Source organism: Suillus bovinus, assembly GCF_016758785.1.
Source record: "Suillus bovinus strain UH-Sbo-P2 chromosome Unknown EDB93scaffold_2, whole genome shotgun sequence".
NCBI classification, from domain to species: Eukaryota; Fungi; Basidiomycota; class Agaricomycetes; order Boletales; family Suillaceae; genus Suillus; species Suillus bovinus.
Genome location: NW_024542058.1, coordinates 397,802 through 412,262, shown reverse-complemented (window position 1 = coordinate 412,262; position 14,461 = coordinate 397,802). Strand labels below are relative to the sequence as shown.

General features: G+C 47.2%; 5 protein-coding genes across 5 annotated transcripts; 2 read left to right on the top strand and 3 right to left on the bottom strand.

Annotated features, from left to right (window-relative positions):
- Positions 1–641: 641 nt before the first annotated feature.
- EDB93DRAFT_1274858 (amidase signature domain-containing protein) lies at positions 642–2,700 on the bottom strand (the record flags this gene model as incomplete). Its single annotated transcript, XM_041454390.1, has 7 exons — positions 642–987; positions 1,043–1,090; positions 1,142–1,281; positions 1,331–1,823; positions 1,873–2,217; positions 2,335–2,524; positions 2,578–2,700. The coding sequence occupies 7 exons, from the start codon at positions 2,698–2,700 to the stop codon at positions 752–754; spliced, it is 1,575 nt and encodes a 524-aa protein (XP_041313070.1). The 3' UTR covers positions 642–751.
- An 874-nt stretch (positions 2,701–3,574) lies between these two features.
- Positions 3,575–4,215, bottom strand: EDB93DRAFT_1075155 (uncharacterized protein; the record flags this gene model as incomplete). The annotated part of the gene is made up of 3 exons (XM_041445143.1): positions 3,575–3,676; positions 3,733–3,794; positions 3,852–4,215. The coding sequence occupies 3 exons, from the start codon at positions 4,213–4,215 to the stop codon at positions 3,575–3,577; spliced, it is 528 nt and encodes a 175-aa protein (XP_041313069.1).
- Positions 4,216–7,888: 3,673 nt separating this feature from the next.
- EDB93DRAFT_1245140 (uncharacterized protein) lies at positions 7,889–8,215 on the bottom strand (the record flags this gene model as incomplete). The annotated part of the gene is made up of 1 exon (XM_041452283.1): positions 7,889–8,215. One exon carries the CDS (start codon positions 8,213–8,215, stop codon positions 7,889–7,891), a length of 327 nt encoding a protein of 108 aa, XP_041313068.1.
- A 759-nt stretch (positions 8,216–8,974) lies between these two features.
- Positions 8,975–10,667, top strand: EDB93DRAFT_1099714 (peptidyl-prolyl cis-trans isomerase; the record flags this gene model as incomplete). Its single annotated transcript, XM_041446942.1, has 8 exons — positions 8,975–8,996; positions 9,242–9,346; positions 9,400–9,487; positions 9,519–9,574; positions 9,632–9,717; positions 9,772–9,886; positions 9,949–10,218; positions 10,288–10,667. The coding sequence occupies 8 exons, from the start codon at positions 8,975–8,977 to the stop codon at positions 10,665–10,667; spliced, it is 1,122 nt and encodes a 373-aa protein (XP_041313067.1).
- Positions 10,668–13,155: 2,488 nt separating this feature from the next.
- EDB93DRAFT_1274844 (Chloroperoxidase) lies at positions 13,156–14,356 on the top strand (the record flags this gene model as incomplete). Its single annotated transcript, XM_041454389.1, has 4 exons — positions 13,156–13,554; positions 13,620–13,807; positions 13,864–14,077; positions 14,131–14,356. Exons 1-4 carry the CDS (start codon positions 13,328–13,330, stop codon positions 14,354–14,356), a joined length of 855 nt encoding a protein of 284 aa, XP_041313066.1. The 5' UTR covers positions 13,156–13,327.
- Positions 14,357–14,461: the final 105 nt, after the last annotated feature.

Genomic DNA, 14,461 nt, shown 5'->3' with positions numbered 1-14,461 from the left:
TAATAAGGGTATAAAGACGCCTCTTCGTTCTGTATGATTGTAAGTTCGGCCTTCGAGTTAGGCTATTGTTTACCATAACTCGTTATGTAGGCAGTGAATTGCTAGTCGTAACTATCCTAAAATTTAGTGCTCTCTTCAAATTCCTCTTTATGCTCCTGACATACATATGCAAAGGACGCAACACTGTCAACTTGAAGTTTGCCTCAATATCTTATACTTGGTGTTGACTTTCAGCTGTGATCGACTCCAGGAATGGTTTGCATAGACCGCCGAACGAGCTGTGTGATCCATGCCGACTTACTGCCACAGTGTAGGCCTAGACTGGATCGAGTTCGGGGGACGCCACTGATCCCCGGTGGTAATTCAACGCATGGTGATCTGGAAGCCAAATATAAAGATGTCGGCGAGTCCTCGATCGTGAATCGCATCTGCAAGTCTCGGCAAAGTCCTTCACGGGCCCCGTCACGACATATCCCCATGTACAATATTAATACAGATTCAGGTGGAATGGCATGGGACTCGGGTGGCTAATTTCAGGCGTCTCCTCGGGTTGACGCGGGCTTTGATGAATCCTGTGATTCATGGTGTTTACGCCTAGCTTCAAGATGAACTCTGTTCCACGGACTACCACCGATGTGATGGCTTGTGCTCATTCCACTGAATACATATCCAAGATACACGATGAACCTAATTATAGTTAGAAAAAAATTGCATAGTGATTGTACGCGCGAGTTACATATGCCTTCCTCGTTCAAATGGAAAGCACATCCTTGAGCTGCGTCTTAGGAATTGCTTCAGCATACGCCCTTCTCTTCAAACGGACCTGTGTAGCCTGTTCAAACGCATAAGCGAAGCCAATAAGGTTAAATTCGCTGTATGCGGTGCCTATAAAGGCTATTCCGAACGGAAGGCCCGGAGCTTTTGTGTGCAGCGGTGCAGCGGGAACTGGCAACACCTCAACATTATCTGGCTGGAAGCCCAGCGGAACTACATAAGTGTTTTGTTTAGTAAGATGAACTGTCATAAAAATGGGCATTCGCACCTGAGATTATAGGGTATCCGGAAATCGCTGCAGGTTTCGAGGCTGTTCCTAAGGAAGTTTGAGATCCCGAAATTGACGCAGACATGTGATCGTACATACCATCAGTAGGGAGAATGATTGCGTCCAATTTGAATTTTTGGAGAGTTGCATCAATGCCTCGTCTCCGGCCTAAATCGAAATCTTCAGCTAAAGCCGCGAAATACGCATCGTTCTTTTCTGTTGCTTCAGCAGCAATGAACCTTGTAGCAGAATGAGAAACTCCATAGCACCACCAGTTCGTGAACCCACCTAGATTGATCATCGTGGTATGGTGGTATAAGCTCCAAGTCTGCGTGGGTATTGTTGAACTTGATCAAATCTGCGAGGTTCTTTACGCCAGTAGGAACCTCGAGTAGCCCCGAAATATACTCGGTCAGATCAACTTTGAAGTCTGTCTTCAGCACGAGTGTTTCTGCTTGTGACTCCTTCATCTCCTCGGCACAGGGGAAATCAGCCGGATCTACGATCTCCGCGCCGAGAGCCCGGAAGGTATCTAAAGAAGCGTTGAAAACTTCCAGAATTTCTTTATCGTCGGGCAGGAATATCCGCGGCACTCCCAGTCGCTTGCCTTTCAGAGCGTTCGGATCAAGCGCTTTCATGTAGTCAGGAAGAACACCAGGTTGCTGCAACGTGGCCGCGTCTCGAGGATCTGGTCCTGCTATAACGGAGAGCAGAAGGGCTGCATCTGCAACTGACCTACACATAGGCCCAGCCGTATCTTGATGGGATGAGATAGGTATCACTAAGGAGACTCAACCAACTGTCAAAGTGGGATTGAAAAAGATAAATACCTCCAGCTCGAGAAACCAGGCCCACAGTGGGCTTAATGCCCACCACATTGTTCTTACAGCTTGGCGAAACAATGGAACCATCCGTTTCTGAGCCCAGAGAACCAGCAGCAAGACCGATAGCCATCGCAACACCACTCCCAGAACTAGATCCAGATGCATCGCCATTTGGGTAATAGGGGCAAAGAGTCTGACCTCCACGGCCTGAGAAGCCGTTTGGAACCTTTCCGCGATAGTTTGCCCACTCAGAGAGATTCGCCTTTCCGAGAAGGATGGCCCCGGCCTTGCGGAGCTTGGCGGCGACGAATGCATCCCTCGGAACAACGGAACCCAGGAGAGCATAGGAGCCTAATCTCGCCAAACATTTAACCCAGAACTAGACGTTCTTGGATATCGTACCAGCGGTAGTATTCATGCCTTCAGGAGGATCAGCATAGTGAACACACATTGTTGACGATTACGTACCTTCTTCATGCAGTGTAGCAATGTTGTCTTTCAGCAGCAAGGGGATGCCGTGCAGTGGGCCTCTGCTCCCTTGAGACTTGCGCTCGGCATCAAGTTTTGCGGCCTGAGATAAAGCGTTCGGGTTCGTCTCAATGACTGCATGGAGAGCTGCGCCCTTCAGGTTGACCTCATCAATCCTTGCAAGATAAGCCTGTATTTGCATGGATCGTCATGAAATAAACCAATTGGTTGATAGTAATTTACCTTGACGAGATCGACGCTCATGAAGTAGCCAAGCTCAAGACACTTCTGAAGGTCGAGAATTCCGGATTCATATAAATCAGGGAACGCGTTCTCCGAGAGCACCATAACATCGGGATTGGGCATATCTCCAGGCATTGTGCACGGCAGGCGCCAAAATATCTAGAGAAGTAACGAACGGGTTGGGGCTAGGCACGTTGAACTATTGCCCATTGATAAACGACTCGGACTTTCCGAGTCTCTGCCATACTATACATACCTTGGACGTGTGACTAGAGATAAGTAAAGTCACGAGTACTTGCGAGATAGGCTTCGATCCGGCGCCCAGCCCCGAGACCAGAAATATTGCAAGGGGGGATCAGTGGGAGTTGGCACTACCGTCACTGGTACTTCCATGGATCCAGGAGTTCTGGACTATCATAACTGAATCCTTGTTTGGTTGGGCACGCCGCACAGGTCGTATCGATTGTATGTGGCTTGCGTGAACATCGGGTCAAGACGCCTCATGGCTGAGCATCTGCACAGATCCGATATCATAGGTGTAGGGGGACATGTGACTCGGAAAACGGGACAACATGTGCTTTTGGTTGGCATGTGAGCTAGTGACTACGGATCCTCGACAAACGGCGAACCGTCTATGGGATGATAATTGTATGTTCATGGAACAAAGACTAAATGATAGTAAAAGATAAAAGGATCGAAATATAAAAAAGTATAAGCAAAGCAAAGTTCGAAAGCACGTCCAGTGTGTACATAGAAATCGAAAGCCGTTTAGTCGTTCGTTCGTTCGCCTTGATTACGTAAGTCCAATCATAAATAGACACGTAGGTGCCGTGGTATATCATCAAGGCTCATGCCAGTGGACTATGAGTACTAGTGACCAGTCCGTTGAAATTTGCTCGTGGATTAGCGTGGGTGAGGTATAATTTATTTCCGGCCAGGACAGCCTCACCCTAAAATGCGGTGTCATTTTGACGCGGGAATGAGATATTATTTGTGTTTATGCTATGGAGTGGAACAGCTGGGAGGTGGGCTGTGGCGGACGGGATGAGGATGCAGTAGACAATTTCCGTGGACGGTTTGGATTGGGGCGGCGAAAGGTCTGAATTGCGCAATGCGTCAGTGATCTTAACTACCAGGTGAAGAGGCACTGCATACGTGTCGTGACATGATCAGCTTTGCCATGGAGAGAGGTGCGGGATTTTGGTACACGGCTGGTGCTATGATGCAATAAGTTAGCATCGCAGTACAGAAACCGATAGAAGCTCCTGGCTCACGTGGAGGCGTGAATTGAGGTCGACGCAGTTGCCAATTGCCATGGAGAGATTCAAGAGGTTTATGCGAAAGTCCTACACCTGCTCCTGTACCAACTTCAGGTGATGGTTTCTCCGGGATAGTCAACGAAAAGGGTAGTGATGTTGGGAGAGCACGTTGCAAAGACCGACTCCATGTATTGGTTAACGACAGCAAAGAGGACCAAGCAGGGGTCTTCTCGTCGGAAGCTGTTAATACAGAATTGGAGGACCAGAGACGCATAAAGGAATACATTATGCGTGCAAGCAACAGGCAAACGAGAGATGCAACGCAGGCAAGCATGACAGCAGCAACGCTAGGGAACTTGGTGGGTACAAGGACGCTCATGGCAGGAAACAGTCAAGGGAGTACACCCTACTTGTTAAAAGAGAAACACGGAGATTGAGACCACGAAGAAAGAGAAAAGAAAAGGACGTCCTGGGCAAGGCACTAGACTGGGCTGGCTAACAGGACTGAGCACAGCTGAAATTGATATTCAACATGGTTTCTTATAATAATATTTCTCAATTTACTTTTTAGGCGGATGTAATTAATTTCGGAAATATATATGCATTCTCTATTCCCACGGCATCTTATTCGCTTCCTCAGTTACGTCCACCTTTCCGTCGATCAACGCCATGACTTCAACGCCTGCAGGACATTCATCTCAAGAATTTGTTCAGGCTCGTTATGAAGGATGCTGCGCGACACTCTTTTATCAGCCCTTACCATGTCGCCGCCACGACACGTTTATAGATCACGAGGTTGCCTACCAAGCTATCTCCTTTTGCCCGCTAGTGCCGCCACTTGATGAGAATGTCCATATTCAGTAGTATGGGAAATCAGAACACCAAGTACTGCTCACGATAATTTTGAAATGCAGAATGGACACGATCAATCACGAACACAGATTCTAGGCGCTACACGACGCGGCGCAATGCAAACTTGAGAAAGTATCATAAGGGTTTGGGGGTTGCCCCAGATTGCGCTTGGCCGATAGCGATCACCCCACGAACCTAACCTAAAAGATGAGTGCTTCGCGCTTGAACCGTTAAGCCCCTCAAGCGCGCTTTAATCTCTGCTAGATCGTGAGCGAGAAGCCATATAATGCTCAGAAGGTATTTCATGTAAGGCTAGGTGCACGCTTCGAATGCGTGCTCGTGATAGGCTTCCTGGTGCTCGTCAGCATGCAAGATCAATTCCTTATTAATGAGGGTCGCGTACCGGCCGCAACCCAAAGACCCTCGTGTCCGCTATGCTTCTAAACACCACATTGTTCGTCCTCGTCGTCCAACCCAAATGAGGGCCCGACTTTTTGCGCAACTTCTTTGCCACACACCGACCTCACGCTATCATGCAGGTTACCAAAGCGGCAAATTACCTCCGCCTCCGATAGAACAGCGCACATACCCCGTGGCAAAAATGACGACGTCGGCTTGAAGCTCCGTTCCACCATTTAATACCAGGCCACATGCGGTGACAAAACCAACTGAATTAGCTTGATGCTACGCATCTACGAGCCTATTACTTGCACCAGTGTCTGCGGGGAAATATGTAACTCTTTCTGCCGCTCTACGAGAACGTACTGATATAGAAACCTCCCCGTGTTCGTAAACTAAGGCGCTAGGGCCAACCGGGGCGAGATTCGTATGGAACCCTACAAGCTTGAGCCCCTCGAGGAAAGCTCTTCATTACACCAAATATCATGGAAGCATGCAATATTTTCAGAGGACAAAGTATGACTCTTATCCCCACTATCCCAGGTGTAGCGCGTTGTGTTATCTATTTTTGCATTGAACATGGAGATACGGACCCCATAATCGACTAGTCTCGTAGTAAATAATTGTGGCAGGCTGAGAGTGTGAACAATATTATTCATGTCCAGCTGCCAACGCATGGTGATGTGGGTGAACTTTGTATTCCGCTTGGGGTAAACGTGAGGAGATATTGGAAGAAGAACTAAATTGACATGGTTATGTCAACGTTGGTTGCATAGATTAAGCGTGATACCATGGGATATTATCATGCGCTGAATATTAGGTTATTTTGTGCATTTCGTAATGTCGCATCAGAATCCTACCTGAGTTGCATGCACCTACAACAACTGAACCAGAATAGCAGAGCCGGACATGCATTTCGACATGAAAGCATCCTACCGTAAAGGTTCAGTGTGATATTTCATTTGGCAGTGATTTATCTTTCGATAGACAAGATGCTATCACTACCTTCGAGCTCGGGGAATCGCGGGGTGCTGCCCTGTCTTAGGCGCAAAGACAATGTGCTTGACCCTCGAGCAATGTGATGTTTCATCACCACATCCTAAGATTTTGTAGCATAGACTGTTTCCCAAAAATACTTGATGTCGATGGCCAGACGTTCAGCTCCAAGAGGTGAACGTATCATTCAAAACAGTTAGAAAATAGAAATGAAATAAACTTCGAAAAAGCCTGCTGGGAAACTCACTTTGCAGGAAGCAGTGCTGAAATATGGCCAAGTGTTTAGAATCTTGCCTCAAATGAGCTGTCTGATCAAAATCTATGCCAAGTACGAACAAAATGACCCCAAATCTAACAAAGGACGTACTGATTGATTTGCGTAGGAATAATGGTACGTCCACTGAAAGGGACACGTTAGGTTGAATGAGATCGAGGATGAAGCTTTGAAGAGAAAGTGCATTATCTCCCATGGCCACCCGCGCAATGATCACTAAGGCAGACTGTATTCCGAATGCGCAGCGACTTCGGATCACCGTTAACGTACTCCTTCGTTTCTCTTCCCAGGTTCCTTTGAAAATCGTGTGACCGCGAAAGATGCCGGCCTTGAAAGAATATAACTTTATAACAACAAGCATGCACACAGTGAGCAATACGTTTGAACCAGTATTTAGGCCGAAAATACTTTCAGCACATCAACATGTGTCTTCCAGGGCACGGGCCGCTTGGATTAGCTAAGTGTGAACCCCGCTACCTTTCCCATGAGGTGTTTCGAAGGTGAAATTGGAAGGAATAAATGCTAGGTCTGGAAACGACATGACATGGTCAGGCATTTTGTGCGCCTCCTCGCTCAATTGGAGAGTTATGAGGCCAGTCGCATCGCTGGTGCGCCAATAAGGCGCCTGATATTATTTTTGCCTCCTAGCCTGCGAAGATTCCAAGTAAGGGCACAGCGACATCTCTCCCGGGAGCCCGTTTCGTGGAAGTCGACAACAGTTAAAGTCATGTCATTCGCGCGAATAAGTGTCGACAAAGGCACTGAGCCATTTGTTGACCTCTTCTATGGAAGAACTTGAAGCTGCCTCGACAATGGCTTTGGTGGTGCCCAGGGAATCAAAACTCGACAGGCAAGGAAGATCCTGGATAGTCTTCATCGGAGGAAAGTACCAGCAGCCAATATTGAGGTACAGTTCCGAGTCTTACATGCATACATGTCTGGTTCACGGCCAAAAATATCCCCGGACTATCATGGCCATGAAAAATTGGTGAAAGCACTCACGGCGGCTTCAAAAACGCATAAAGCTCTTTTGTGAGTCGCCGACGTGCGAGGAATACCGGCACTAGTTCAAATGCTTGATTGTTCTGGTATATGTGGTCACCATGTGTTGCGAGGATAGATCAAGGGGCGTGATCACTTAGGAGTGGTGACCAGTAGAACGTAACATAAAGTTGGGAAGGACGAAGCATTTCTAACATAAGGTCACTAACCCAAAAGTACTCAACACTAGCCTGAAATCAACCGACCGATACCTGCGGGTCCAGGTCCATTGGTTGGTAGAATTAGTATGGCATCGAGATTGGACTGGGCTAGAGTGGCATCAATTCCTCTCGTGCGTCCCGAGTCAAAATCTTCGGCTAGTAGTGTTGGAAAAGTAGGCATTATCAATTTGTGCGGCTTCCGAATAGATGACTTTGAATATGTTTCGTAAAAGCACATCATTTTTTTTCGTTGAACTCTACCAGAGCAACGAAAGTACTTATTATTGTCCGTCGGAACGTCGATAAATCCCGATACGTACTGGTTGAGATCAAAATGGAAGGTCCACGTCCAGTACCCGCTTCTCTGCCTTCGATGTCAATAGTTCTTCTATATCCGAGAAATTTGCAGGGTCGACAATTTCCAAGCCCGCAGTTCGGGCGGCAGTCAAGAGATGGGTTGAAACGCCTTTTCGATTATTTGGCATTGCGAACGAAGACTCAACGACGAGCGCGTTTTCGTCGAGCGCCCCCAGGTGGTCTGGGACTAGTCCGGGCTGATGTAAAGTAACTTCATCTCGAGGATCAGGCCCAGTAATACCAGTCTCATCTGGCGAAAATGCTACTGGCCTGATGTGCCGCTCTGTCGCTAACGCCATCTTGTTGTTGAATTTCATATTCATCGTCGGATGCCAAGTGACCCTGCTGTTAGACCAACGTCGCAATGCCACTTCCAGAGCTCGAATAAGATGGATGTGCTTTCGGTCGGTAGGGGGAAAGAGTTTTTCTCCACGCTCCGACAAGCCATTGAAAACCTGTCCCTTTAAATGACCCCACTCGCTCCTTATACCAGACCACTCAGGGAGGTTCGCTTTTCCTATGAAGGTTGAAGTTGACTTGCTCAATGCTATCAAAGTAGGTCTGTGATTGATAAAACTTCAACACTGCATGAGATGTGTACTGGAGCAGGAGCCTACCTTGACAAGTTGAACACTAGTGAAATCTCCTTTGACTAGATCATCTTGAAGCAAACCGACAGGACGCGTTAAAGGTCATCAGACTCGAGTAGAAGCAAGGTAAGAAGCCTAGATTCACTGTTGTAGGAAAATGGTTAAGAATCCGGATTGTTAGGTGAAACCATTTGAAGCGTGCCCGTCCGAGGTCACATTAATTTTCTGCACATGAAACATATCAGAGAACCGATTGGGAGTCGTTTATTGTGGGGCCTACGTCGTAATATAGAGATAGACACGCCATGGGTTTGGGCTAGGTCAGAGCCAACTTGCAGGACACACGTGCCTTTTTCAATTTCAACCCTCTTCTACTGTCACTGTGCCGTGACATCCACACCGCAATTTTCGACAGATATTAATCATGCGCAATCTCGAACCAGGAAACGCATGCGTTATATAGATTGAATGGCATCTAGTAGAGGAGTCAGTATGTGTAGAATGCGGTCAGCTTTTGATGGGATGATATCCACTCGGATATCAGATATTGATCATATGGACAGTTCTCGAAACTGCCAGAATCAACTGTTCGTCACTCTTACAACATCCGATCCTTTATAACCTCGGTCAACTCGCGAACTCACAAGCGCTGTTGAAACGTTGAATCCTTGACTGATTGTTCCTTGAATTCGTTTGTTTGCCATTTGAGCGCAACATGTCCTAAAGTACCTGCAGAGCGCCCTATCGCTTACTTTGACATCACCATCGGTGGCAAACCCATTGGGCGCATCGTATTCTCGTTATACGCGGACTTGGTGCCCAAAACAGCTGAAAACTTTCGTGAGTTTTTTACATACTCAGTTAAATCGCGTCAGAGTTTTGAAAGTTTCCAGGTGCATTATGTACGGGTGAAAAGGGTGTCGGGAAGTCTGGCAAACCCCTTTGCTACGCTGGATCTGGCTTTCACCGCGTAATCAAAGGGTAGGAGCTTTCATCTGATGTTACAATGAAGGCTCACGCAGTGGATCAGGTTCATGTGTCAAGGTGGTGACTTCACGGAGGGTAATGGTGCGTCCTAGAACTACGTCTATCCAAATGTTATAAACTCATCGTCTAGTGACACAGGCACCGGTGGGGAATCAATTTATGGCGAGAAATTCGAAGACGAGGCCTTCCTCGTAAATCACACAAAGCCTTTCTTGCTGTCCATGGTAGAATTCCCTCTCGATTTCTATCCAGGAGAGTGGTTTTAATCGACTTCTCAGGCAAATGCAGGAAAGGACACTAATGGCTCGCAATTCTTCATCACCGTAAATCCAACATCCCATCTTGATGGCAAGCACGTAGTTTTCGGTGAAGTGATCAAGGGCAAATCAGTAGGTATGATGCATTTCCATTGTCCAAAGCGCCCGTCTACGAATTGCTTACCATGCTATGCGTAGTCCGTACGATTGAAAATTTCCCGACTGCATCCGGAGATGTTCCCACTTCCCCCGTCTTGATATCTGCTTGCGGCGTTCTCTCAGCGGATGATCCTTCCCTCGTAGCTTCTGAGACAACTGTTGGTGATGACTACGAGGACTACCCAGAAGACGACGATTCCGATGTGCAGAACCCCGAAGTTGCGCTTGATATCGCACGTAAAATCCGCGAGCTCGGTAACAAGCTCTTCAAGGATGGACAAATAGAACTCGCACTCAAAGCGTACCTCAGTGAGTAATCCTGTAAACAACTTCTCCCCTGTTTTGTTAACAAGATGTCAGAATCGATAAGGTACCTAGACGTGCATCCTGTATTGCCGGAAGACTCTCCACAGGAACTTAAGGACTCTTATGGATCGCTTCTTGCACCCCTTTTATTAAACTCGGCACTCGCTGCGCTACGCACGCAACCAGCAGCAACCGAAACCGCGGTGAAGAATGCCACGCGAGCTTTGGACCGTCTGCAGCTGAGTAACCCAGATAAAGCCAAGGCCCTCTATCGTAGGGCGTCAGCGCATATAATTTTGAAGCAGGAAGATGAAGCTGAAACGGATCTTGTTGCTGCTAGTCAGCTTGCACCGGAAGACCCGGCGATCTTGGGGGAGCTCGCGAAAGTGAGGCAGAAGAAGAAGGAAAAACGAGAGAAGGAGAAGAAGTCATACAAGAAACTCTTTTCGTAGACCGATTATCCAGTTCGGCATGATCATTGATACAATCATTAGAAGAATACCAGTTGACTACTCGGTTTACTGTAATTAGTTTCTGAAGGGGTCACAATAGACATTGATGCAAGTACGATGAAGTCAACTTGAAACAGCAAGTATTATCTGTTTGTTTTCAGAAAAATATGATTTGCATCAGATGTGGTCAGTGACCCTACGTTGAACATGTAAAGTACCTGCGTCGTTAATCGGCAAATGTATTAGCATCCAGTTCTTTTCCGCGGTGGCTTGGGTGCGTTACTCGTGAACTTTCACTAGAACCCATATCGTATAATTATAAACAATAGCAATGTTATCAATAAACATCGTCCTTGATTAAGGCAAAGTAGAACACGCTTAGGCGAATATGATTTAGACCCTCCGATGGTTGTACAACGCAGTGGATGATTGTACCATTGTGATGAAGTGCCCACCACTGTCGAAGTCTTCGTGGTATCGTGTGGTGAGGCATAAAACCTCATAGAATGTGATGACACTTGAGAGCGCAATTTCCTTATGATGGACCCAGCGCCATTCGTCTTCACAGTTTTGAATCCACCCCACTGATGAATTTGTAGCGCGTAGACAGGATGACTCCAAAAAGCGCAACACTTCCATGGTCTTTGCGATGATGCTAGTCAGCAGTGTTCGACTCGTAAATAAGGTAGCACTTACCCATATATCCCATCAATCATGAATTGTTCGGTTCATGGGAAGCTAAAAATTCAAGGAAGTGCTTACTACCCGAGGAACCTAGCTATTCTAGGTCAACAATAAAAACAGCACAGACTATTCAAGATTTACTACTCACGGCTCGCCTTCTTGACAGCGACAGAGTTATGATTGTTGACCGGCGTGCCCCTCGTAGCTCGTGGCTGCATGTGATAAGCCTATGAGGAGGGCTGTTATAATGGGACCGCGATCCTTCAATGTAGCTTGTTCAATAAGTTTTGTATTTGTCTCGCGATGAAATTCAACATATCGGACTGGACGTACTTGTTAAACTCTGCGATCTCAGGGAGAAGAGGATGAATTATGAACTCTGGGTGTTCTCACGTAGAAATTGACTCGAAGAACATGAAGCTGATCGACGAACAATGATTTTCTGTTCATTGACATACTGCTATTGCTCTGTCATCTACATCCTGCATTCAATTGGCTCGCGTGAATCAAACATTCATGCCAGGTAGGGCATAGTAGTGGCGGTTACGCACCGTGTACTGCCAAAATCTATACCATTCAAGTTGAGAACCTGCAGTGGTCTGTGGCTTTGAAAGCGAGGAGGGCAGAACTCGGTTAGCACACATATCTTGCAGACATCCCCTTCGATAGGATCCACTGGTGTGTGTCAATCACTGAAGGCGAGGATTACCAGGGATTACATTATATCTTATATCAGCATCATGGTTATACCCGACCCCAAGGCATGAACAGCCTCCAAGTTGAATGATGCTATGACTAATATTCTGTTTGTAAAAGACTCGGTAGACGGATCGAGTCTAGTACCGATCAGACGATGCGAAGCCCTTGTGAGTGATGACAATTAGAAAGAACTCCGACCAAAGAGTTCCAGGGGGCACGTCGCGGCGGAGGAGATCGAGGAGACCTAGTAGAAGTTAGACGTTTGAGACGCGCTCTAGAAGTATGCTGGCCGATTCATTGCCAGTGTGTGAACATTCCCGGCGTCAAAAGGTCTGTGTTTGGGTCTTTGACACGCTTCAAACTCCACTTCGGCGTCTCCCGTTCCTGTATGCAAATGGATTTCGCCTTATGCAGTCAGGAAAGTTCGTGTGAGCAAACATGTTTAATTTATTAGGGGATGATTTACCGCGACTCATCATGAAATTTCATGACAGAAAATCGCAAGCGTATATTGGCTGTCAACTTGTAGCAGTGTCATATGATGGCGGGGAGGGAAGTTATAAGTTCAGGTGGATCACATGGATTGTAGCTGTCAAAAGGGAACTTCAATCACAGCGAAAGTGACAGTTGAGGGCACAGGCACTGATGAAGGAGCTAGGATGGTAGCTGGGTAATGAACAACCCGAGCTGAGTTGACCGAGGAACCCGGATGCTCATCGTTATCGTTCAAACTTCACCTTGGCGAGTTGTAAAGAAAGTCGGAGGTGTGATGAGCTTCTCGAGGTCTTGTTACGTTGCCACGTTACGTACCTTGCTTTAAAACGATATTCGGGAGAAGTACTATGTTCGGAAGAGTAAGAGAGCGGTGAACCGTGGTTGGTTGATTGGTATAACCAAATGATATGGTTTATGCTGCGCGTCGGTACGTAGGGTAGACGGACTGGTCACGAGTCCGACGCTTAACTCGGATCCCTGATAGGCTTACCAATAGCCGAAGTTATTTATGTAATTGATATTGATATCGTGAGAATTAACTGCCAGATGCGGCCCAGGCGCCCTTGTGCCGCTGATTACCAATATAGTTTTCTTTCAATCACGAGGCCCAGGCGCATTCCCTTAATATCACTATACCCTCTAGAATTCTCCGGAGTCGGTAAAAGGGAATATCGAGCTTGCCTTGAGGCATTCTTAGACCATATCTTATAAGGCCATCATCATGGGCGCTTGCAGCACAGAACTTTGTCCCTCCGAAACCTCATCCTTCAAGTTGGAGCAAAATGGGTTTCCTCTCCAGCGTGTCTAACTTTTTCTTCGATGTTGGGATCATGTCTTACGATATCCTCCTTACACTCCTCAATCTCGTGATGAAGAAGCGCCGCATAGGGCACGTCACCCCCGAGGGCCACTCAGGCTATGGTGGGTATTGGCCTGAGTTTAAGCCTGCTCAGGAAGGCGACTCCCGCTGCTCATGCCCAGCACTCAATGCGATGGCCAATCACGGTTAGTTTTCATCCCACAGTCAATTTACGTCTTAAATTACATTCAAACGCAGGCATCATTCCCCCGCAGCGGCCGCAACATCTCATTTGTCGAACTTAACCACCAGATCCGCACAACTTACAATTTCAGTCCTTCCTTCTGCTCTTATGTCCCACATTTTGCCGCTCGCATGCTCAAGAGAAGCTACAGCAAGGATACCTTTGACTTGGCAGAACTCGACTTGCACAATGGTATCGAACACGACGCATCTCTCTTCCGTGAGTGATTCACCATACTCGTCTGATTCTCGCATGTCGAATAAAACCGTCTTCAGGTCTTGACACTGCCCTTCAACCAAACCAATCGACAAAACACATACCTTTCATCGAAGAATTGCTCGAGGCATCTACCGGCAAGGACCAATATGGCAATAATGTCCTGACCACAAAAGATCTCTCTGGGATTCTGGGAAAGCGTCGAGCAGTGGCGCGCGCAACCAACAGGGAATTCTCGCTCAGCTTCTTCCACAGGATGTTCGGTAGTGCAAAGTATGTGTCATCACGTCATCCGTTTCCAGACACACTTTTAATGTTTGCAACAGTTCCTCAACACTGCTCACAATCTTTGGAGGCCGTGTAAATGACCTGCGCAGTGTTGTTCTTCACGAGCGTATTCCAGACGGCTGGGAGTCACGCATTCGCCAACCCTATGGACTGACTTTTACGCACTTCAACAAGACTGTATTGGCAGTCGAATTTGGTGTGCGCGAGAAGGATTGGACGGAAGCAGCGCAGGAAGCAGCCCGTCAACGTGCTACTTCTGTTTGAGAACTCCCAAAAGGCTTTGGATCTGTCATAATTCCTCACTGATGACATTACGTTGCGTTCATGACTTCCTACGTGCTCCTATATATGTTGACGCCTTGGATACTA